The sequence below is a fragment of the Artemia sp. Qi Xiang Cuo genome, chromosome 15 (assembly GCF_049724085.1).
Source record: "Artemia sp. Qi Xiang Cuo chromosome 15, ASM4972408v1, whole genome shotgun sequence".
In the NCBI taxonomy this organism is placed as follows: Eukaryota; Metazoa; Arthropoda; class Branchiopoda; order Anostraca; family Artemiidae; genus Artemia; species Artemia sp. Qi Xiang Cuo.
In genome coordinates, this window is record NC_142808.1 from 2,623,019 (window position 1) to 2,646,446 (window position 23,428).

At 32.3% G+C, this 23,428-nt stretch overlaps 1 protein-coding gene across 1 annotated transcript in view; it reads right to left on the reverse strand.

Annotated features, from left to right (window-relative positions):
- The window catches only part of mute (gon-4 like protein muscle wasted), an 80,790-nt gene that overhangs the window by 25,665 nt on the left and 31,697 nt on the right, over positions 1-23,428 (reverse strand). Inside the window, exons 8-13 of the mRNA XM_089101501.1 lie at positions 17,823-17,900; positions 13,476-13,738; positions 10,349-10,558; positions 7,391-7,560; positions 6,277-6,438; positions 2,459-2,639 (exon numbers count right to left, since the gene is read on the reverse strand). Of these exons, the coding sequence (XP_088957627.1) occupies positions 2,459-2,639; positions 6,277-6,438; positions 7,391-7,560; positions 10,349-10,558; positions 13,476-13,738; positions 17,823-17,900 (1,064 nt within the window). The remainder of the gene's footprint in view (positions 1-2,458; positions 2,640-6,276; positions 6,439-7,390; positions 7,561-10,348; positions 10,559-13,475; positions 13,739-17,822; positions 17,901-23,428) is intronic.

Consider the following 23,428-nt stretch of genomic DNA (forward strand, 5'->3'; position numbering starts at 1 on the left):
GTACACAACCTTTGAGTGTGAAAAGTGCGAGGTAGATTTACGTCTGAAACCCAAAGGCCTTTCGCACAAAGTGAAACTTTACACTGTGGATCTATCTAAGAAGTTAATATTGCATTCTTAACACAACATAGAAAATATATTATGTTTTACATATGTTTTTAATAAACCATTTGTGTCAATCAAGCAGATAAGGGGTTACTTGAATAAAGTTTCAGATCTTACCAAAGGCGGATAATAATAGGGTTAACCCAGGGTGAACAGCCCTTTTTCAAAAAATATTCCTTCGAAATTTTAAGAAAAAAGTAAATTTCAATGACCTATCTCAACTTCTTATCTTTAAAGTATTAAAGGAAAACCATCCTGAAAGCAAATTTTTACACACAGACATAAACAATAGTAGAAGTTTTAGAACAAACAACGGCAATTTTGCAAACGCCATCAATCTGTACAATTCACCCACCAATCGATACCATTTGTCACAAATTGCACAATGTGTTATATCACTTGTCTTATTTTTCTTCTTAAATTTTCTAAAATTTTCTTAAATTTTCTAAAATTTTCTAAAATTTTCTAAATTTTCATCATAATTTGATAACTGCACTGGGTATCTCGTACGTGATTCATCCTTATTCGAAATGATTCATCCTAATGAAATATTTCCCACAAGTTGCGATACAAACCCTTAACTTCAGATCACAATTACTCAAGACTTGTTTATTCCAGAAATGCTCTATGATTTGGGATGCCCGAGCCAAGATAATAAATTTGTCAAAAATGCATTGTATTATAATACTATTTTCGTAAATTACAAAATACACTAGATACTGAAACCTCCTTTCTAAAAAAAATTAAGCGTAAGAGTAAGCTATTGAAAAGAGGCAAACCCCCTCATATAGGTGATATTTTCTGTTCGTTCTAAGTTTTAAGGTTGCTCCTTACTTTCAGTTGAAAAAAACCCTGTTTTTTTTTATTTAATTTCTGACCATTTTTTAAATAATAACCAATACTATATGTAAACAATGGGCAAAGTTCCCAACTTGCAACCCTTCCTTCAGGGACTGTGGGGGATTAAGTCATCTTCAAAGACATTAACTTTATGAAGATGTTAAAAACAATAAGTTATTAACTTTTTGAAGATGCTGAACAAAATGGCTATCTCAAAATTCTGATCGGGTGACTTTGGGAAAAAATTACCATGAGAAGGGGCCTAGTTGCCCTCCAATTTTTAGGTCACTTAAAAAGGACACAAAAACTTTTCATTTTCGTTCGAATAAGCCCTCTCGAAATATTCTAGGATCACTGGGTCGATATAATCACCCTTGGGAAGAAAAAAAAATATATAAAATAAACGCACATCCGATATCCATCTTCTGGCAAACAACACACAATTCCACATTTTTGCAGATAGGAACTTGAAACCAAATACAGTTAAAGTTTTCTGCTACGCTGAATCTGAAGATGTAATTTTTATTAAGGTTCTATGACTTTTAGGGGGTGTTTCCCCTCTTTTCGAAAATAAGGCAAATATTCTCAGGCTCGTAACTTTTCATGGGTACGACTAAACTTGATGAAAATTATATATCTGAAATCAGCATAAGAATAGGATTCTTTTGATGTATCTATTGCAATCAAAATTCCGTTTTTTAGAGTTTCGGTTACTATTGAGCCGCGTCGCTCCTTATTTACAGTTCGTTACCACGAACTGTTTGATTCTAAAGCCAATTACCAATAACCAACACCTTCCTAGCAGTTTTACAAGGTACCCTTCTGTCATAAGGAACCTCTTCCATGGTGGAACCAAAATTACAAAAAAAAAAAAAAAAACAACAACCATAAATAGTTTTCATTCACTTCGACATCCCTCTTTTTACCGTAAGTTCTCTAAAAATGTTAATTCCGAACATCGGAATTACCTCGATAAGAGAATCCTGCTATTAGTCAGACTCCAATCCACAGCCACCTGCACACCAGACAGAAAAGAAGAAAAAAAAGAAAAAAGATTTCAGTCAGTGGAAAAACAAAAAACGAAAAGTCAAAGAAAATATTTCGGCAAAGACTTTAACTAAGCCGTTCATAGCGCTCAAAAAAGAAGGAAGTAAAAAAGAAATAAATAAAAGTAAATTCTACGGAGCCAGGGTTGACTGAAAAAAACCCACACACACACAAAAAAAGAAGAAAAAAAAACTGAAAAATCACCACGGTTTCAGCATCATCATAATTTCTTCATCAAACTCAAAAAAATCATCAGCATGGTTCATATCATAAAAAAAACACATGGTTTCTAGAATTTTTCTCTTTCGTTCTTGTCGAATATCATGTATAGCCAGTGTGATCTCAATTGTTATCTACAAAAGCTTATATAATATTAAAAAACGACGAAATCGAAAACAAGTCACTCATCCAAGGACGAGGAGTAAAAAAAAGAAGAAAGTAGAAAAAGAAAAGATAAGTTATTCACCTTCACAGGATTTGGCCGTGCACCAGGCCTGGCATATTTTCTAATTCTGCTCTCAATTTCACCAGGTGAATGAACAGGAAGAACATATCGAGAGATCAGTTCAGCAAGTGCTCGACGAGCAGGCTTTAGCTTATTCTGGATTACCCAGGGGCTGAAATCTTCTAAACCATGGGCAAGAAGCCTATGTTAAAAAATTCATATAAAAATATGAAATCAAAAATTAAAACATTAAATTAAAATACCAAAATATATAGATTAGGCTTTAGCCTATTCTGTATCACTCAGCGGCTGAAATCTTCTAAACCATGGGCAAGAGGCCATGGGCATATTAAAAAAAAAAATTACAAACGAAAAAACATTAGTCATACTCGATAATCAGACACAAAACAGGTATATTAAAAAGAAAAGTAGAGCATTAGAGACCCTGAATCAGTTATTTAAAATATTTAAAAAATTTTTTAAATATTAAAGAAAATTCCAAAAAATTTTCCTGGTCAAGAGGTAGGATGAGAGCGGGTTCCTTGCAAAGATAGTGGTTTAGTTCATTTTTGTTTTCTTCTTCTCTTCATTGTCTTCATTTTTAAGTTATTCGTCATGTCACTTAATTGATTAATTGATCCATTTATTCTTCTAGTAGTGGCTAACTTTTGTTTAATTAACTTTTTATTCTTTTGTTAATTGACGGAAATAAAGAAATCTATGTCTCTTTTATAAAGATTGAAGAAGTTTAAAAAAAATAATAATTTTTTCAACCAATTTTTGAGAATTGACGTTCTTTTACTTGCGTCAATTGGACCAATATTAGAATGTTATGGTAAAAAGAAAATTGCAATTTTTTGTAGGAACCCTGGGACAGATCTTAAAAATAAATCCGACATATATATATATTAAAAAAACATACTTATAAAAAAACTTAGTATAAAAAACATACTTATAGCAAAAAGCAATAAATTTTCGGATTTTACAGAATAGATGTTACAGACTACAGAAATAGATTCTTCTATTGACGTCAACTTGACCAATTTTTTCAAAAATTCAAATGTTCCTTGGGAATTGTATTTTACAGAGATAAGAAAAGATGAAGAAAGAAAGAAAGAAAGAAAGAGAGAGAGAGAGAGAGAGAGAGAGAGGGGGGGGGGAGGAAGAAAGAGCCGTAATATAAAAGAATGAAGGATAGCAATATAATTTTTTTGAGGTTTTTGTTATACCTTACTTGTGGCAGGTAAAAGTAAGCTGGAAAATTCAATATCTTTTAAATATTTAAAATAATACCTCTAAGGCTATTAGCAGCAATATAAACATAATATTGTACAAGTTTAGAAAAATAACAAAGCAAAATAAGTAAAATAAAGTAGAAAAATAACAAGTGTAGAAAAATAATTTTGTTTTGCTGGCCTTTAAGTGCACAATACAGAATATCTCAGTAGTTACATCGAAACTGTAGAGGAACGTACAGCAAAAATCATATTCGGTGCAAACTATACGCCTTAGGATTCCGCTCTCTCAGAGTTTTGACTATGATTAAGGTCACACGAAACTGTTTCTCCCGGTCAGGGTTAGAAAGCGGTTGAACGGTTAGATATCGAACACATTAAGTTCATGGAAATTTCACTGTGTAGTAGTTTACATTAACAGTATGGAATTAGAACTATTCTTATTCTTTTATTTCTTATTACAAATTTACTTATTTAATGAATAAATATTGAATTATTAATGAATTAGTTAATTACAATTTCATTAAATGAAAATTAAATCGACTACTTCTGATTTCTTATTTTTTAGTTCTTTGTATAGTTTTTCCTCTAATACTACTACTACTACTAACAACTCACCGCAGCACCAAGCCGCCAGAGGCCAACACGGCTACGCACGTTCCTCCTCCATCCCAATCTATTTAAAGCCTCCCTTTTTACACCCGCCCACGAAATTCCCATTACCTTTAAATCTTTCTTTATTACGTCGTCCCACCCCAAACGAGGACAACCTGCTTTCCGTTTAGCCCTAGATAGTTGGCGGAAAAGAACAATTTTCTGAAATCTGTCATCCTTCATCCGCACAACGTGCCCTAGCCACCTCAACCTTTCTTTCATTATAGCCCTAGAGAGCGGTATTGAACCACATTTTTCGTATAGCCTATTATTTGAAATACGGTCAATCAGTTGGGGACCCAGAACAATCCTCTATTTCTCTGGAAACATCTAGCAAAACTTCATTCGCTTTTCGGAGCACCCATGCTTCAGAGCCATATTTAACCAATGTCATCACTCTAGCTTCTAATATTCTAATCTTGGTTCCCAGACTTATCTTCCTATTCTTCCAAACTTGTTTTAACTGTGAGAAAACACTCTGAGCCTTGGCTATTCTACTTTTAACATCTTCACTGCTCCCACCATCTTTACTAACAATACTACCAAGGTAAGTGAAGCTGCCCACCTGATCAATCTTTTCATTATCCAACGTCATCTTTTCATCTTCACTTATTCCTAGCCTTAGTGACTTTGTCTTTTTAACATTAATTTTCAAACCTATTCTAGCACCTCGAACTCGCAAAACCTCTAAAAGTTTATCAATTGTGCTCTTACTCTCATCTAGGATGCATAAATCGTCTAAAAAATCAAAACCAAGGAAACGTTTCCCTCCTCGTTTGACTCTGTGGTTTCCTATTACCTTTCCTTTGCTTTTTAAGACAAACTCCATCCAAATCATGTATTACAAAGGGGTATAGAGCCCAACCATGTTTAACTCCTCAAAAAAATTTTGCTGTAGGTTTTTTTTTTTTTTTTTTTTTTTTTTTTTTTTTTTTTTTTAGGCGGTTTCTCGGTTTCTGTGGCTAGTTCTGATGCGAAGCTTGATTATAGAAACATAATTATCAATGAGTGGTTGAGTGTCAAAGAGCGGAAAACATTTGCTGGGACAGTATATTCTAATTCTGTTAAATACTAAATTAGCCAACTGACAGCCTTCAATTCAGTTAGTTAGTTGATGTTAACGCTCCCTAGCATTCTTGGACACAAACAATCGAACATTAAAAAAAAAAAAAAAAAAAAAAAAAAAAAAAAAAAAAAACTTCCATTTTCAATTTCCCCCTTGAATTTATAATATCTATGTCAGTGACTAAAACAGGGGATTTTTTTTTCTGTTGTTAAAAGATGACAAAATGTCAACATAATGTCAACACTACTACAAATTGAACGCCCGTCGTGTCGATAGAGAATCAACTGAAACACTAAAATTTCTTGCCGTGTCAGCAGAGATGCTAGTTCGAACGCGGCTTGGCAACCAATATAGCTATTTTACAGGAGAAAAATATGTAGTCCCTAAGTAAAATATTACTTTTTTAAAAACTAAAAATCTATAGAAAAAGCAACTATAAATGTTTAATTGATTTGGCAATTAAATTCCCGTAACAAGCAAATACTGCTCCTGTGCAGAACATCTTTATTAGCCTAGAGAATTTAAAAAAAAGCAAAAAAGAGAAGCAAAAACAAAGAATAGGAAAAAAGTCCCAAAAAGCAGATATACCAGGGTGTGCCAAACTTAGAATTGACTTCTCGAGAAGAAGAAGAAGCTTTGATTTTGGACTTTTGCGTTATTGTTATAGCAAATTGTAAAGCTGGTATTAATTCCAACAGTATACATTTTTTCCCTTCAAATCCCCCCCTCCCAAAAAAAAGAGCTATTGGCAAAAATGTAAAAATGTAAATATATCATTATAGCTAGAAGACTGAAACCTATTATATCAGGGTTTTCAAAGACGGAAATAGTTTTATTTTGGAGTCAAACTTATTTGCAAAAAAAAATAATAAAATAATGCTTACAAAAATTCAGATGGAACCCAAACATTGGATTCAGAAGGAGTTTCCTTAAAAAGAGTAACTTTAGGCAATAGTTCAGGATACAGGAAAACACGACTTTCTCTCATCAGACGCAACAGTTCGTGGTGTGGTCGGACGTGCAATGGCTGCATCTCCAAAAGAACACTGTAAGCAAAGAAAAATGAAGTATAAAACTAGGCTATAAATATATTATAAAGCTGTAGGCCAATATTCAGTTCGCATCTGTGTCAATTCAAAGCCAAGAAATCAGTTTTCTATCAGATGTGTAGCCGCCAAATCTCCCAAACAACAAGGGAAATGAACATGAAATAGAATATAAAGCAGAGGGCGAATATCCGGTTGGCATGTTGTTTAAATGGCACTTTCCTGAAAGCATCATAGAATACAGCAAATATAGCCAGCTGGTCTCTGCATAGAAAGTTTACGGGTGAAGCTGACTTCGACACATATATCATTATCAAAATTTACCCCGTCTGCATTACCTTTTTTTGCAATTACTTTTAAAAATGTTAAAAATAGGGGAAGGGGGTAAATTTGGGAAAGGTGGGCACACAGAAAAGCGTATTCTGTCCTGATCCCAGGGATCAAGAGTTTAGACCATCTTGATTAAGATACGAAAAAAATATTTGTGATATTTCCTAAATTAAGGACCTCACAAAGAAAATTATTTTTAACAGTATGATTTTCAAATCCATTCCTTTTTTTTCTTTTTTTTTGTAGGGGGAGGGGGGGAGGGTTGACCCTTTGAGGTAGTTTTTACAAATGCATATTATTATGATCATCACTTGTAACGCTTATGGGGTCAAAGGGTAAAGGTAACGTGACCTGTTTGGTTACTATGTTTACTGTAGCAGGGTGGGTAGTTTACTACCCCTCGTATAAGTTTTACTTTTCAGAGTGGCCATTAAACTGCTGTTGTATTTTGAGGGAGCTTATAATAAATTTGTCTCTCCCTCTTAAATCAGAATAATATTCCGGCAGTCGGTAAGCGGTGCTAGAGCAGTAAAGCGGTGTAAATCCTAGACAACTTTTCTCACGGGAGTAGAGCTTTACAGTTGATGAGCCTTAGGCTACAATAAGAAGCAAAGCAACTTACCCTTCTTTTTCTCTTATACTGTAGGCTTGACGCGCTTCACTAATCGTGTCCTTATGCTCCTCACAGTAATTCTGCCAATCCGTGGTAATGTCAAGAGACTCATTTAAGTTGTAAATATCATATATACAAAATGGATTGCCTGATATACTTCTACGAAATGCAAGGTCTTCCTACATAGAATTATACTTAATTACTATAATTATAATTAAATTAATCACTTATAATTTAGTTTCAATTAATATTATAATTTAAGGTCATCGCAAAAATCATAGAAATACTGAAGGTACATGATTAAAACTTTCAACCATTTCCAGAAATTGATATCTGAGGTGATTTCTAAAATACTCGTTCAATACCAAGGCTTATTACAATAATAAAGAAGAGAAAGAGAGAGAGTGAAATAAAGAGAGAGAGAGAGAGAGAGAGAGAGAGAGAGAGAGAGAGAGAGAGAGAGAGAGAGAGAGAGAGAGAGAGAGAGAGAGAGAGAGAGAGAGAGAGAGAGAGAGAGAGAGAGAGAGAGAGAGAGAGAGAGAGAGAGAGAGAGAGAGAGAAGGAGATTGAAATCAGTGATAGGCTGAAATTAAAAGTACTCTATTGAAATTCACATCTCCAAAGGCCCTTGTTGGAAGTTTTTCAGCCTCCCCTCTACCTTCGGATTTTCACGAAGCGAAAGTTTTCTAACGGAACTTTTGGTACCACTTCTTAATTGGAAGAGTTTGGAAGCATAAGAAAAACTCTGAAATGCTAATTTCTAGCTAGAGCTTGTCCAATCCTGTCAAAATATTCCGCTTGTGTTATTTGAAAACCCAACAAAATCATATGTTAGTCTGTTAACAAAACAAACAGACAGGTGTTTATCATAACATTTACAAAAGAATATGTGCCCAGAAACCAAAACTTTACCGTATGACAACATTATGCGACACTGCTTGAAATACTCCATCAATAGACTATGAATACAACATCATGTTTACCATCCTAACAAAATTTGATCAAACATAAAAAAAAAAAAAAAAAAAAAAAAAAAAAAAAAAACTCTTCCTATAGGAGACAAGCATCCCAAAGTGTAAATTGATACAAAATTCTGCAGTTAGAAAACACTATTGACAATGTCCCAACTACAATGATGTGTCACTCTTACCCTTTATTAAATATACTAAGTTTTCAGATATAATTATTGTTGACCCCAATTAATATCCTCGCGGTCAAAATTGTTTAATTTTTTAATATCAACAATTAATATCCACGTGTTGCTATTCGTGATGACATATCTAAGCAACGTATACTAATGACCTTATGACCTTTGGTTTCAAAAAAGATAAAAAACTTTGTGACCAAAGTTTCGAACTATCACCAGGTCTTTCTGCTGAAGATGGAGAGGAAATTTTACCCTTAACCTTCCTTCATTTGAAGTAGTATATTCAGAACAAACGTTCAGTACGGATCCTCATGGAGTGGCAGCTTCCCTATTATTAGAGCCCATACGTTTTGAATATAAAATAGAAGATTATGCTGACATATTTTGCCTGCGCAGAAGGGCGGTTGGGTATATCTTCTAGAAACAGTACTTTTCAGAAGAACCCCCGCCCTCCATGGGTCATTAAAGAATTACGAACTAGAATCCAGTTTTTTTTCATTTTAGGTATCTACCCCCCTCCCTAGTTTTTGAGGGAGATTTTTTTCGAGGATGGATTGCAACAAGCTAGAGATTAAGCGAAAATAGACAGAAGGCTCCTTCGAACAAATTTGTTGAATGTAGTTTTTTATATAGTTTTTATACAGTTTTAATAAATTGTGTGTCAAACACATAATTTATTGCTCAAAATGAGCCAAAATACAAATAAAGAATGTAATTTACACTGGAAACAAACAAATTGTATTTAAAAGAGTAGGGCCTTTTTGTCCCTTGTCCGCCTCTGCTGCCAAGTAATTGGCGGTTTTAATCTAATGCTGATTTGAACCGGAATCCATTTTTGATTCGCTATTTCAGGCTCATGAAAATATATTTTATTGGAAATCGAGACTCGTATAATTTGTAGCCCTGGATAAATTTGAAGTTGGAAAAAATATGCATTTTCGGGTCTAAAGAAATTTTTCTCAAGAGGAATGTTGTGGGGGGGGGGGGGTCCCCTCCCGAATTCATGCTGGCATGTGCAGGTCGAATCAACAGTAAACTTGCTTTACATCTATTATTGGGCCACGGTTTCTTTATTTTTTTTTTTTTGAATAACTGATTCTACCTTTTTTTAGTGATTCTGACAGGGATTTTTTTTTTCAAATAGTGATTCTTTGATAATGATTTTTTCATATCATATAAAAAATAGCAATTCTAATGATTAGAATCTGTTTTTAAAGGTGCAAACAGGTCTTTGGAGGGAGAGGATCCAAAAAACAAATGGCACATTTTTCACACCCAATTCATTTTGGACTATTAGATTATATAGGGAAATTATTTGGATCCTTCTTAGGGGAAAACCCCGTGTAAATACTCTCCTGAGTATAAGTAAGATACAGAATAAAGCTTATCCATCTTAGTAAGCCTCCATGTAACTTAGACATCAAGTTAGCGGTTTCCTTAGCTCCCACCCAATTCATCAACACCCAATTCATTTTGGACTATTAGATTATATAGGGAAATTATTTGGATCCTTCTTAGGAGAAAACACCGTGTAAATACCCTCCTGAGTATAAGTAAGATACAGAATAAAACTTATCCGTCTTAATAAGCCTCCAAGTAACTTAGACATCAAGTTAGCGGTTTCCTTAGCTCATTCGGAGTCTGTTTGCTGTTTTTTAAGTTGTAAAAAGGGTTCAATATAGGTTCACCAATATTTTTTCCTTATTTATCTTCAAATTTAATTGTGTTTAATAAGTAAAGCAATTTCTTCAATTGTAACAATAGAGGCAGAATTTTTAATTTAATAATTCTTCAAAACGATGTAGATTGGCTATACTGACCAGCATGTCTTTGCACCTATCTCTCATTAGGCGCAACTTGGGCTGCTGACAGAGGATAAGGTGGGTTTGGGTAAGTATTTGGACGTGGATCCTCAGTTGTTCTTCGAGTCGCATTTTCGTCTTTGCTGAAAACAGATGTGCAGGGATAATCTCATGTTCAGTAGCTTCTGAACACAACGGCTGGGCTGGTTTCTCTTGTGGAAAGCATATCTAAAATAAATATAAAGATTCATAATAAAGAAATAGGCAAAAGCATTGACAAAATTTGCTCTAACTGTCTCTGAATTTTTGGGGACTTCTCCGAACTACCCTGGAAGAAAACTAGGTTTTTCGAAACAGCCTCAAAACATAAATTCGTAAACACAAGGATGTTAACGCAATTTTTAGCGTTGATTTTCAGGGGATTTCTGAAAGTAAAATTTCTTTTGATGAAATTCTGAAAACCCTAAAAAATTCGGAAAATCATAAAAGAAATGGTTTTCGGGAAAAATGCGGGAAACCCTAAAAATTCAAGGAAATCATAAAAAAAAAACTAGAAAGTTAAAGTTAACAGCTTTTACGGTAACCCCAGGGTTAGTATTAATACAAAACTGGACTTGAGCTGTAATAATATTATGTTTGAATTGAAAAAAAAGTAGTCAGTCCGATTCTATGATCATTCTATTCTATTATCCTTCTGTTACCATTCTATCATATTCCATTCTATCATCCTTCTATTAACGATTCTATTTTATTATACTTCTATAAACATTCTATTCTATTTCATTTTCTTAGACTTCGATTACCAATTCTATTCAATCCTATCATCCTTCTATTTTATTATACTTCTGTTATCATCCTATTCTATTATATTATCCTTCTATTTTATTATCCTTCAATTCTATTGTATGATCCGATTTTATCTAATTATTTTCTTGATAATTCTCAATAGAAAAAAATGGCAAATAAAGAACAAATTTTTGGATAAAATGCTAGTTCAACTTTTGAGAAAACTAAAATCTCAAAGGAAGGTGAGAACATAATAATACCATAATGATACCATAATGATATTTCAGGTTTTTAGCCACTTCAAACCTAAACCCATTAAAACAAGTGGCAAAAGACTCACTTAATTAAAAATGCTAAATTCGAATTACAAACAAGAATCAATACTCTTCAATGATTCTATTTCTTTCTAGAAATAATGAAACTAGAAATAACTAGAAGAAACTAGAAGAAAAAAGTTTCTTCTAGAATCCATACTCTTCAATGATTCTATTTCTATCTAGAAATAAAGAAACTAGAAATAACTAGAAGAAACTAGAGATAATTACAAACAAGAATCAATACTCTTCAATGATTCTATTTCTTTCTAGAAATAAAGAAACTAGAAATAACTAGAAGAAACTAGTTTCTTCTAGAATCAATACTCTTCAATGATTCTATTTCTTTCTGGAAATAAAGAAACTAGAAATAACTAGAAGAAACTAGAAATCATTACAAACAAGAATCAATGCTCTTCAATGATTCAATTTCTTTCTAGAAATAACGAAACTAGAAATAAAGAGTGTAGAAGCTGGAATACACTTAAAAAAATACAGAATGCAGCGCCCACAAAAGCAGCTCAATGTTCAAATTTTCAAAGACTCTCCAGAATTATGCAATATTTTTTTTTTTTTTTTATATAGTAGTTTAGTTTCACTAATTAGATTACTTTAACAAAAATTTACTGATTCTTGCAGGGGAAAAGGTAGAAAATGAATACCAAATCAAAACTTATAAAAAAGACAAAAAATGAACAATTTCAAAAAGCCATTATTTCAACTTCAGAATGAACACAAGACTGAAGTAAGACTTAATAAGACTAATTTATGAACAAAAATTATTATTTTAAGAGTCAATGATAACAAAAATAAAAGAATAAAACTTTAAGAATAAAACTTTATTATTTTAAGAATAAATAAGTCTAAGTATTTTTTAAATTAAATCAAAGTATTGAAATAAACTAATCAAACTAATTTATGTAAATTATTTGATTTAAGTCATTCATCTATATAACAAAATACGACCTATGTCTGGCTATCTACCTGGAATTTCAAATTCACCAATCTTTGGCCATATCACATCACAAATATATGGCATAGAGTACATTAGTACATAGACTACATATTCTAGGAGTCAAGTTGATCTGGTATTAAAAATCTTGGGCCCCCGGTGTCCCGAACACTCTCTCGCTTCCTTTTCTCATTTGTATGAATTATATACTGCTTTGAACATAATTTACATCGCTTTGTGATGAATTCACGGCATTTATTTTTAAAAAAAGATGGTTTATTTGTGTTTAAGAATGTTAAGAAGCATTAAAATCAACAATAACTGAAAAATAGCTGACAATTAATTTAAAATTCGAAGTCGACATAAAGATATTAAAAAACATGTTTAATCATATTTAAAAACAAAATGTTTTATATGCTCTTCCAAGTCAACATAGAAATACAAAAAATTATGTGCAATTATATTCAAAAAATGTATTTGATAAGTTCTTCCAAGTGGACATAAAATATGCTTAATCATATTCAACAATATGTTTGATATGCTCTTCCAAGTCGACACAAAAAATACCAAAAATTATTTTTGATCATATTCAAAAAATGTCTTTGATATGCTCTTCCAAGTCAACATAAAATACAAAAAATTATGTTGAATAATATTTAAAAAATGCCTTTGATATGCTATTCCAAATCGACATAAAATATGCTTAATCATGTTAAAAAATATGTTTGATATACTCGTCCAAGTCGACATAAAAATTCCAACAAATTATGTTGAACCATATTCAAAAAATGCTTTTGATATGCTCTTTCAAGTCGACATAAATTATGCTTAATCATATTCAAAAAATATGTTTGATATACTTTTCCAAGTCAACATGAAACAAAATTAAAAAAATAAGTTTAATCTTACTAAAAAAAGGGTTTTAATATGCTTTTCCAAGTCAACATGAAAGACACATCAAACGAAAAAGAGCAAAACCTCGACATGACAACTGTCTGTCGGCTGCCAGCCAAAACGCGGCCTACACTTCCTTATGATCAATATATAATACAAAATATAGAAGCAGCAAAGCAGTGGTAGAAAACAGGTTTACCGTCACATGAATGTTTTGAACTTGAATGTTCGATTTAGAAAGGGCTGGTTTACTATGACTTGATTCTGATAGAGCATCTTCAGCAACAGTTTCATCCACAGCATTTTCAAACAAAGCGCTGTCTTCAATTGACCTCTGATTCTTCTTAAAATCTTCATCTATAGGCAGCAGTATCGCATCAAGATCTGAGAGGTCTTGAAGGATAGACTTAGCTTCTTCTTTGGGTATACGGACGCTTCTGTCATAGCGAAATTCTTCCCGATCTGTCACAAAATAAAACCAACAGATATATGAATAAAAATTTTGACAGAAAAAAGAAGATAGACTGAAAGAATCACAGAAAAAAAAAGAATAACAAAAAAGAAAAACCAAAAACCAATAAAGCATTAAACCTAAAAAAAGTGAAGATTATTTTCTTTTTTCAACTTTCTTTTCTTTTTTGTAAAAAGTTGTGCTATCTTACATAGTCGGTCCTAGTTGAGTGGTTAGCACGATAGACTTGAAATCCTTTCGTTCAAGGTTTAAGTCGTGGTTTCACTAGTTATTTGGTTTAGAACGATTATTTGGTGGCGTGACTCTGTAGCTGACCCAGCTCTAAATGGGTACCTGGTGAAATCTGGGTAAGGTAAATAGGAAGGGTGTGCAAAAGCACATGATGGTGGGCCCCCAACCCCCCATTGCACTTCCTGGCTGAATGGCTATGAAAGGAAATCAGCACCACCGGTAGGGACTGTAAACTCCAATGCCGTCTTATTTACTTTCTTTTTTTATATCTATTTTGCATGGTTATTCAAATGTGATTTGTTGTTGTTTAGTTTGCTTCTTTTCTCTTCTTTCTGTTATTTTGGACATTGAAGGGAAATTAATGGATATATGACAGAATAGGTAATCGTAGTTCAAATTTTACATGAAACATACTATAATCAAACATACTATAGTCAAACAGTTCGTAGTAAAGAACTGTAAGTAAGGAGCGATAGGGCTCAATAGTAACTGAAACTATAAGAAACAGATTCTTGATAATAATAGATTCATCAAAAGAATCGAATTTTGATGCACATTCAAAATATATGAAATTCCTGTAGTTTGATGTTACCCATCAAAAGTTAGCCAAATGCCGAGCCTGAAAAAAATTCCCAAATTTTTAAGAAAGTGGGAAACATCCCTAAGAAATCAAGTGATCTGAATGAAAATCACACGAATGAAATTCAGGATAACAGAGAACCCTACTGTAGAGGTTTCAAGCTCCTATATAAAAAAAAATAAGGAATTTTGATTTTTTTTTTTCCAAAAGCAAGATCACGGATGCGTGTTTATTTGTTTGTTTGTTTTTATTTTCCGGGGGTGATCGTATCCAACCAGTGATCCAAGAAGATCAGGAGAGGGCTCATTTGATTGGAAATGGAAAGTTCTAGTGCCCTTTTTAAGCGACCAAAAATATTGGAGGGCAGCTAGTCCCCCTCCCACCCCCATTTTATAACCAAAATTGTCCAATAGAAATTTTGAGATGACCATTTTCTTCAGCAGGGTCGAAAGATCTAATAACTATGCCTTTAAGGATGACTTGACCCCCATAACCCCCGAGGGAAGGGCTGTAAGTTATGAACTTTGCCCATTGCTTACATAGTTTTGGCTATTGGACAGAATAAAGATATTTTCGGCGGGGGGGGGGGGAGGGGTTCTCGTGGGGTGCTTGCGTGGTAATATCTTTCCGTGGATTGGCTTTTGTGGGAGAAGGGAATTTTCCATGGAAGGGGGATCTGAATTTCTCAGTATTAATTAAAAAACTATCAGCAACTAAAAAAAAGTTTTTTTCAACTGAAAGTAAGGAGCAACAATAAAACTTAAAACAAAAACAAATTATTAGTATATGAGGGGGTTGCCCCCTCCTCTGTGCCTCACTCTTTGCGCTAAAGTGTTTTTGAATTTGTAAAAAGCTTATTGTTCTAATTAAATGGTCCATGTGTATCAGGAGTCATTCTTAAATAATTGGAGCCAAAGTCAACTTTAGCGTAAAGAGCGAGGTACTGAGGAGGGGGTCCTCACATACATAGTAAGTTCTGTTCGTCTTAATTTTTAATGTTGCTCCTTACTTTCAGTTGAAAAAACTTGTTGTTTTTTTTTCAATTTAATACAGAAAAAGCTGGTGTAGTTTTTATTGCAGAAGCATGAAAAAAGTTGAAAGAAAATCCTAATCTGACAGTAAAGAAATATAGATCCTCACTTGCCCCACCAAAAAAAGGTTACCCAAACCTTGGACAATGGTTCTCAACCAAGTAAATCAGGTAAATCAGGTTTTTTAACAACAACAACAATCTACATACAAAAATCAATATGATTCATCCAAATCCAAAGGGTTGATGCGGGGTGAATGAGGTAAAAAAAAAATAACATTTAACGTCATTTAAATTCACTATAAGAAGAAAGAAATAAAGAAAGAAAGAAAAAAATTAAATAGCTAAAAGAAATCATAGTACGGGGGGAGTAACTAAATACGATGTACGTACTGTGTGGTCCCACTCACCAATTAGCAGAAAATTATTTAGATAAAATAAAATAGGAAATGACAGTTAATTGTTAAATAAAGAAATACAGTTTCTGTCGTCAACTAAGGAAAGGAAAACCTTATATTCAATACATCAACAACAAGCATTTCTCACTTATAGCTAACTATATTGCTTTTAGCTTGGCATGCAATAGTTTTGTTTGCCCCGCACTTTCTTTCCTATTGTCGTATTAGAAGATGTTCGCGAAGTTTTTAGGAAAATTACGGAAAAAGCTGTTCGCCCTTTTACCTCTTTAATGTATCTTTTAGTTTTGTTTGTTTTGGCTTCTTTTCACATTCCCCTCGCATTCACGGCCATAAAGCCTGGCGGAGAGCATATGAGTCAAATGTACGGTTGTATTGTTAAATAAATCTATTCAGCTATGAACAATACTTTGAACATGGAAGGTCTATCGCTGAACAAAATGGTATGCTAAGTGAATCTAAGACACTCAGATATTATACATAAAAAACTACATATTACACTCGAGAAGGGCACTCGAGAGGGACAGAAGAGGGGAATCAGTTCACAAATCTTGGGTAATTCGTGCTTAAAAATAAAAAATTACATTTGACACATATGACCTTCTCCCGTGTGCTCTTATGACAAAGTAAGATATATTTTCTATCTATCTATTACCTATATCTATCTATATATTATTTATTTATAACAATGATATATGTATTTGATATACTGTCTATCTATTTAAAATAGATAGATTCTGTCTATTTAGCGAAAATTATAGCAAAACTAATTTCTGTACTACTGCAAAATCAACAGCATTTACGTTATTCAAAAATGTTAAACAAAAATACGAAAAAATTAGTAAAAAAATGATTGTTTTATGGAAGGAAAATCCAGTTAGACGAGTATGGTTATTTCTAGCGGCAAAATGTGTCGGTGGATTTTAATTTTCAGAATAAATTTCCAAAATAGTAGAATTAGCTTCTATCACCTCTAAAACAGGGTATTTAGTTTTAAAACACGTAATGTAATTGAGTAGTTTGTGGCTTATAAATATCGACACTGTCACTCATAGCACACGGTCCAGCTGTCAAGAGAGATGACCTCGATTTTCAATACGCAATCCCTACACAGGGTAGGTGTGCTCAAGAATACGAAGCAAATGCGTTATGTGCTGTTGCTGTCAAGAATGTGCTGCTGTCAATCTTGCATTCAAAACGTCTTAGCTGTTTTTACTTCTTAAATGACTTATTTCAAAATGTTGACAGCCTGGAGTTGGCAGTTGTCTTTGCACCCGGAACTAGGATTGAGTCAAAAATAGAGTTAAATTGATAACTTAGTTGAGGCCAAGCCAATCGGAATTCTTCTTGGAATTTTCTGATTGGCTAATAGTCAAAGCTTAGCCAAATGTAAAATGAACTCCAAACAAAACAAAATAAAAACTGGAATAAAAAACCTAAAATCTTGGGAATACCGGAGCTCGTTAGAGGTCAAGAGCCTTTGTCCGACAAGATAAACAAGGACTCTACAAGATCTGAGATACAGACAAATACACGGGATTTGTGATTTTGAGGTTTACATATGGTTTTGAGGATTCTTCAATTTCACTAAGTTTTGTCTATGCCCAGTTTTATGGGTATTAAAATACGGATTTGCGCAAATCTTAGAATTGGTCAATTTAGTTAGCGGTATATACTCGTGGTGAAGTTGTATATGTTTAAGTCTGTCAATCCTGTTTATTATGCAGCGCACATAACTGCTGTTAGGGAGATTACAAATAGCCGTAACTAGAATAATTTCAACACAGCTAACATTATCAAATATAATGAAGACTCACCAACAGTTTCCTCATCCTCACAAATATTATACTCAGGATCGTTTTCTTCGTCTTCCTCGTTAAAATTCTTCGGCGGTCCTGAAAAACATACAATTATAAATATCATTCATACCACTCACCAAAGACTTGTAGACGGACTCTGTCTGATTTTGTTCTATCAGATACTAAATTAGAATCAATTTTTTGCCTGAATGTGCATCATTGAATGATTCGAGAATTGTCAGATTCGTCTTAAAAAGTCCAATTTAATTTTTTTTGCGCCAAAGCGCTGGACTGACTCTTAAATTTATATTTCCGGAAAGGTATTCTGTAAAAATTAATACTTTCAGGAATGACAAAGGTAAATCAAATATGAAAATTACGAAGAATAATAATTAATATTTTTTAGAAGCTACAATATCTTAGTAAATTTTCAAAATTAATATCTTCCATACCAAATTTAAATGTAAAACCTACAAAGGAACTAAGTTATATGACATAAAAAAAAATGGAAAAAAAATAAAGAAAAACTAAATTTTGTTAGATAAGAATGCATTTTATAGTCAAATTGTTAGAAGCAAAAGATAAAAAAAAAGCCAAAAAAAAAAGCTTAGGTTGACTTTTATCAACTTCATACAGTTTATGATCTTAAAGACTTTAATTTATTACTGATTAGCAACTGGTTGAAACTGATTAACAAAAGATATACAACCAATAATACTGAATATACAAGAAAATTTTGTTCTGCCAGAAAAAAAAACTGAAAAAAATACAAATGAATGTGCATTGTCAGTTTAATACACATATACTGATATTTAGTAATGAAAATGTTAATATTATTTGATTTATTAAAGTTATAAAAGTAAAAACATTTATATTTTTTCAGGAAAATGCAAATTTTGTTCTGGCCTTGGGAAGGCATAGGGGTTTTGAGCCCAACTTATGTTAATTTATTCTCGTTTTGAGTTTGACTCGGTTATTTATTGTAATTTCTGTTCGTTCTGGGTTTTATTTATTTTTTGATGCTGATTTGTGGTAGTCTCATGCTTGATAGATTATTTCATTTTATTTTTGCTCATTTTTTGTTTAATGGAGTTCTTTACTTTTCATTGAAAAACTTATTTTTAGGAAAAAGTTTTTTTTTAATTAATAGCGATAAAACACAGACCAGGCAACAAGGAGATACAAAGGGAATGGGCCATGATTGGGATCGATCGTTCGCCTTTTCATTCGATACAATTTACTTTTAGAGTTTTCAATCACATTTATACGAATATGCAGAGTAAACAAAACTTCTCAAACAGTCTTTCAAACAGAAAAAAAACTAATTCTGGGGACAGCCAATCCTTTCTTAAACCCAAGATATGCCACAGATCTATAGATCTATACACAGATCTACAGGATTACACCTCCCCAAACAGAAAAATGAATTTTTTTCGACTTCAGAAAAAATCTATAGAACACATCATGGTAATAAATTTTACTTGTTTTTAGACAAACCCTTTTTTTCACATTATTGAATATACAATGTTAGATATTAAACTAAAAATAAACTCTTAAAAGTTCATTAATCTTGGCAGCAACAAATCACAGATACTCTATCATACTCGTAAGCAGTGGGCGTGTCTGGGAATTATTTTAACTAAGCGACAGTCTTTTGTTTTAGTTTTCTTTTTTTTATTTCTTTCTAGTTTTGTATTGCTTAATTTTATTATATTCATTTTTATAATTTTTTCTTCATTTATTTTAAACATCCAGACCAATGACTGCATCCAAAAACAAATTTTCCTTTTACACGCCAGACAACTTTCATAGACCATCCATCATAAGTAAATATCAACAAATCTAAAGCATTTTGTTGCCTAATGTGGGGCGATGCAAATTTTCTATCACCCAGCAGTACCCATATTACAGCCTTAGCCCAAAATGTTCCTTGGAAGAAAGAATCAATCAATCAATCAGTCAATCAATTTATTAATACTAAAAACAAAACAATTACAAACGTAAAGTTTATACACGCCCAAGAAAGAATATATATTCTCAGCCCCCCCCCAAAAAAAAAAGAAGAAAAAAGACCACGATATTATCTGAACCCTTACTCAGAGTTGGATAATATAGACGAAAACGTACCTTCTGAAACTTCAAACAGACCCTTCCCCTACATCTACACAAAGATCCATCGGTGTTTATCCATAGTAGATGATACAATTATATATCAATGTACTTAATTTTATCAGGTATCAAGAATTGACTTAGTTTAATAAAGGTTTAAAATTATTGTAAGGTTTCTATAAATGAGCTGGGTCCAAGCCACGTCAAAATTCTAAAGAAAATCATCTGTATCGTCATTTACTTCCAGAGAAATATTAAGTAATAGCAAGTATACTATGAAATAGTAAGTAAGTAATAGTACTAATAGTAAGTAAGTAGCAGTAAGTAATAGTAAGTAGTAGTATAGTAAGTAATAGTAAGAAATATTAGTTAATAGTAAGTAAGCAAAATCGTAGAATAACAGCAAGAAATAAAATATCACAAACAGCAAAAGAGCAATGTAAGTAACGGTAATAGTAACAGTAATACTAATATAAGTAAGAAGTAAGTAAGCAGAAGTAGGCAAAATAGTAGAATAAAAGCAAGAAATAAAATATCACAAACAGCAAAAGAGCAATGTAAGTAACGGTAATAGTAACAGTAATACTAATATAAGTAAGAAGTAAGTAAACAGAAGTAAGCAAAATCGTAGAATAACAGCAAGAAATAAAATAGCACAAACAGCAAAAGAGCAATGTAAGTAACGGTAATAGTAACAGTAATACTAATATAAAAAGTAAGTAAGCAGAAGTAAGCAAAATCGTAGAATAACAGCAAGAAATAAAATAGCACAAACAGCAAAAGAGCAATGTAAGTAACGGTAATAGTAACAGTAATACTAATATAAGTAAGAAGTAAGTAAACAGAAGTAAGCAAAATCGTAGAATAACAGCAAGAAATAAAATAGCACAAACAGCATAAGAGCAATGTAAGTAACGGTAATAGTAACAGTAGTACTAATATAAGTAAGAAGTAAGTAAACAGAAGTAAGCAAAATCGTAGAATAACAGCAAGAAATAAAATAGCAAAACAGCAAAAAGCAATGTAAGTAACGGTAACAGTAATACTAATATAAGTAAGAAGTAAGTAAACAGAAGTAAGCAAAATCGTAGAATAACAGCAAGAAATAAAATAGCACAAACAGCAAAAAAGCAATGTAAGTAACGGTAATAGTAACAGTAATACTAATATAAGTAAGATGTAAGTAAGCAGAAGTAAGCCAAATTGTAGAATAACAGCAAGAAATAAAACAGCACAAACAGCAAAAGAGCAATGTAAGTAACGGTAATAGCAACAGTAATACTAATATAAGTAAGAAGTAAGTAATCAGAAGTAAGCAAAATCGTAGAATAACATCAAGAATAAAATAGCACAAACAGCAAAAGAGCAATGTAAGTAACGGTAATAGCAACAGTAATACTAATATAAGTAAGAAGTAAGTAAACAGAAGTAAGCAGAATCGTAGAATAACAGCAAGAATAAAATAGCACAAACAGCAAAAGAGCAATGTAAGTAACGGTAATAGTAGCAGAAATACTAATATAAGTAAGAAGTAAGTAAGCAGAAGTAAGCAAAATTGTAGAATAACAGCAAGAAATAAAATAGCACAAACAGCAAAAGAGCAATGTAAGTAACGGTAATAGTAACAATAATACTGATATAAGTAAGAAGTAAGTAGGCAGAAGTACGCAAAATCGTAGAATAACAGCAAGAAATAAAATATCACAAACAGCAAAAGAGCAATGTAAGTAACGGTAATAGTAACAGTAATACTAATATAAGTAAGAAGTAAGTAAGCAGAAGTAAGCAAAATCGTAGAATAACAGCAAGAAATAAAATAGCACAAACAGCAAAAAAGCAATGTAAGTAACGGTAATAGTAACACTAATACTAATATAAGTAAGAAGTAAGTAAGCAGAAGTAAGCAAAATCGTAGAATAATAGCAAGAAATAAAATAGCACAAACAGCAAAAGAGCAATGTAAGTAACGGTAATAGTAACAGTAATACTTATATAAGTAAGAAGTAAGTAAGAAGAAGTAAGCAAAATCGTAGAATAACAGCAAGAAATAAAATAGCACAAACAGCAAAAGAGCAATATAAGTAACGGTAATAGTACCAGTAATACTACTATAAGTAAGAAGTAAGTAAGCAGAAGTAAGCAAAATCGTAGAATAATAGCAAGAAGTAAAAAAGCACAAACAGCAAAAGAGCAATGTAAGTAACGGTAATAGTAACAGTAATACTAATATAAGTAAGAAGTAAGCAGAAGTAAGCAAAATCGTAGAATAACAGCAAGAAATAAAATAGCACAAACAGCAAAAGAGCAATGTAAGTAACGGTAATAGTAACAGTAATACTAAAATAAGTAAGAAGTAAGTAAGCAGAAGTAAGCAAAATCGTAGAATAACAGCAAGAAATAAAATAGCACAAACAGCAAAAGAGCAATGTAAGTAACGGTAATAGCAACAGTAATACTAATATAAGTAAGAAGTAAGTAAGCAGAAGTAAGCATAATCTTATAATAACAGCAAGAATAAAATAGCACAAACAGCAAAAGAGCAATGTAAGTAACGGTAATAGTAACAGTAATACTAATATAAGTAAGAAGTAAGTAAGCAGAAGTAGGCAAAATCGTAGAATAACAGCAAGAAATAAAACAGCACAAATAGCAAAAGAGCAATGTAAGTAACGGTAATAGTAACAGTAATACTAATATAAGTAAGAAGTAAGTAAGCAGAAGTAAGCAAAATCGTAGAATAACAGCAAGAAATAAAATAGCACAAACAGCAAAAGAGCAATGTAAGTAACGGTAATAGTAACAGTAATACTAACATAAGTAAGAAGTAAGTAAGCAGGAGTAGGCAAAATCGTAGAATAACAGCAAGAAATAAAATATCACAAACAGCAAAAGAGCAATGTAAGTAACGGTAATAGCAACAGTAATACTAATATAAGTAAGAAGTAAGTAAGCAGAAGTAAGCAGAATCGTAGAATAACAGCAAGAATAAAATAGCACAAACAGCAAAAGAGCAATGTAAGTAACGGTAATAGTAACAGTAATACTAACATAAGTAAGAAGTAAGTAAGCAGAAGTAGGCAAAATCGTAGAATAACAGCAAGAAATAAAACATCACAAACAGCAAAAGAGCAATGTAAGTAACGGTAATAGCAACAGTAATACTAACATAAGTAAGAAGTAAGTAAGCAGGAGTACGCAAAATCGTAGAATAACAGCAAGAAATAAAACATCACAAACAGCAAAAGAGCAATGTAAGTAACGGTAATAGTAACAGTAATACTAATATAAGTAAGAAGTAAGTAAACAGAAGTAAGCAAAATCGTAGAATAACAGCAAGAAATAAAATAGCACAAACAGCAAAAGAGCAATGTAAGTAACGGTAATAGTAACAGTAATACTAACATAAGTAAGAAGTAAGTAAGCAGGAGTAGGCAAAATCGTAGAATAACAGCAAGAAATAAAACATCACAAACAGCAAAAGAGCAATGTAAGTAACGGTAATAGTAACAGTAATA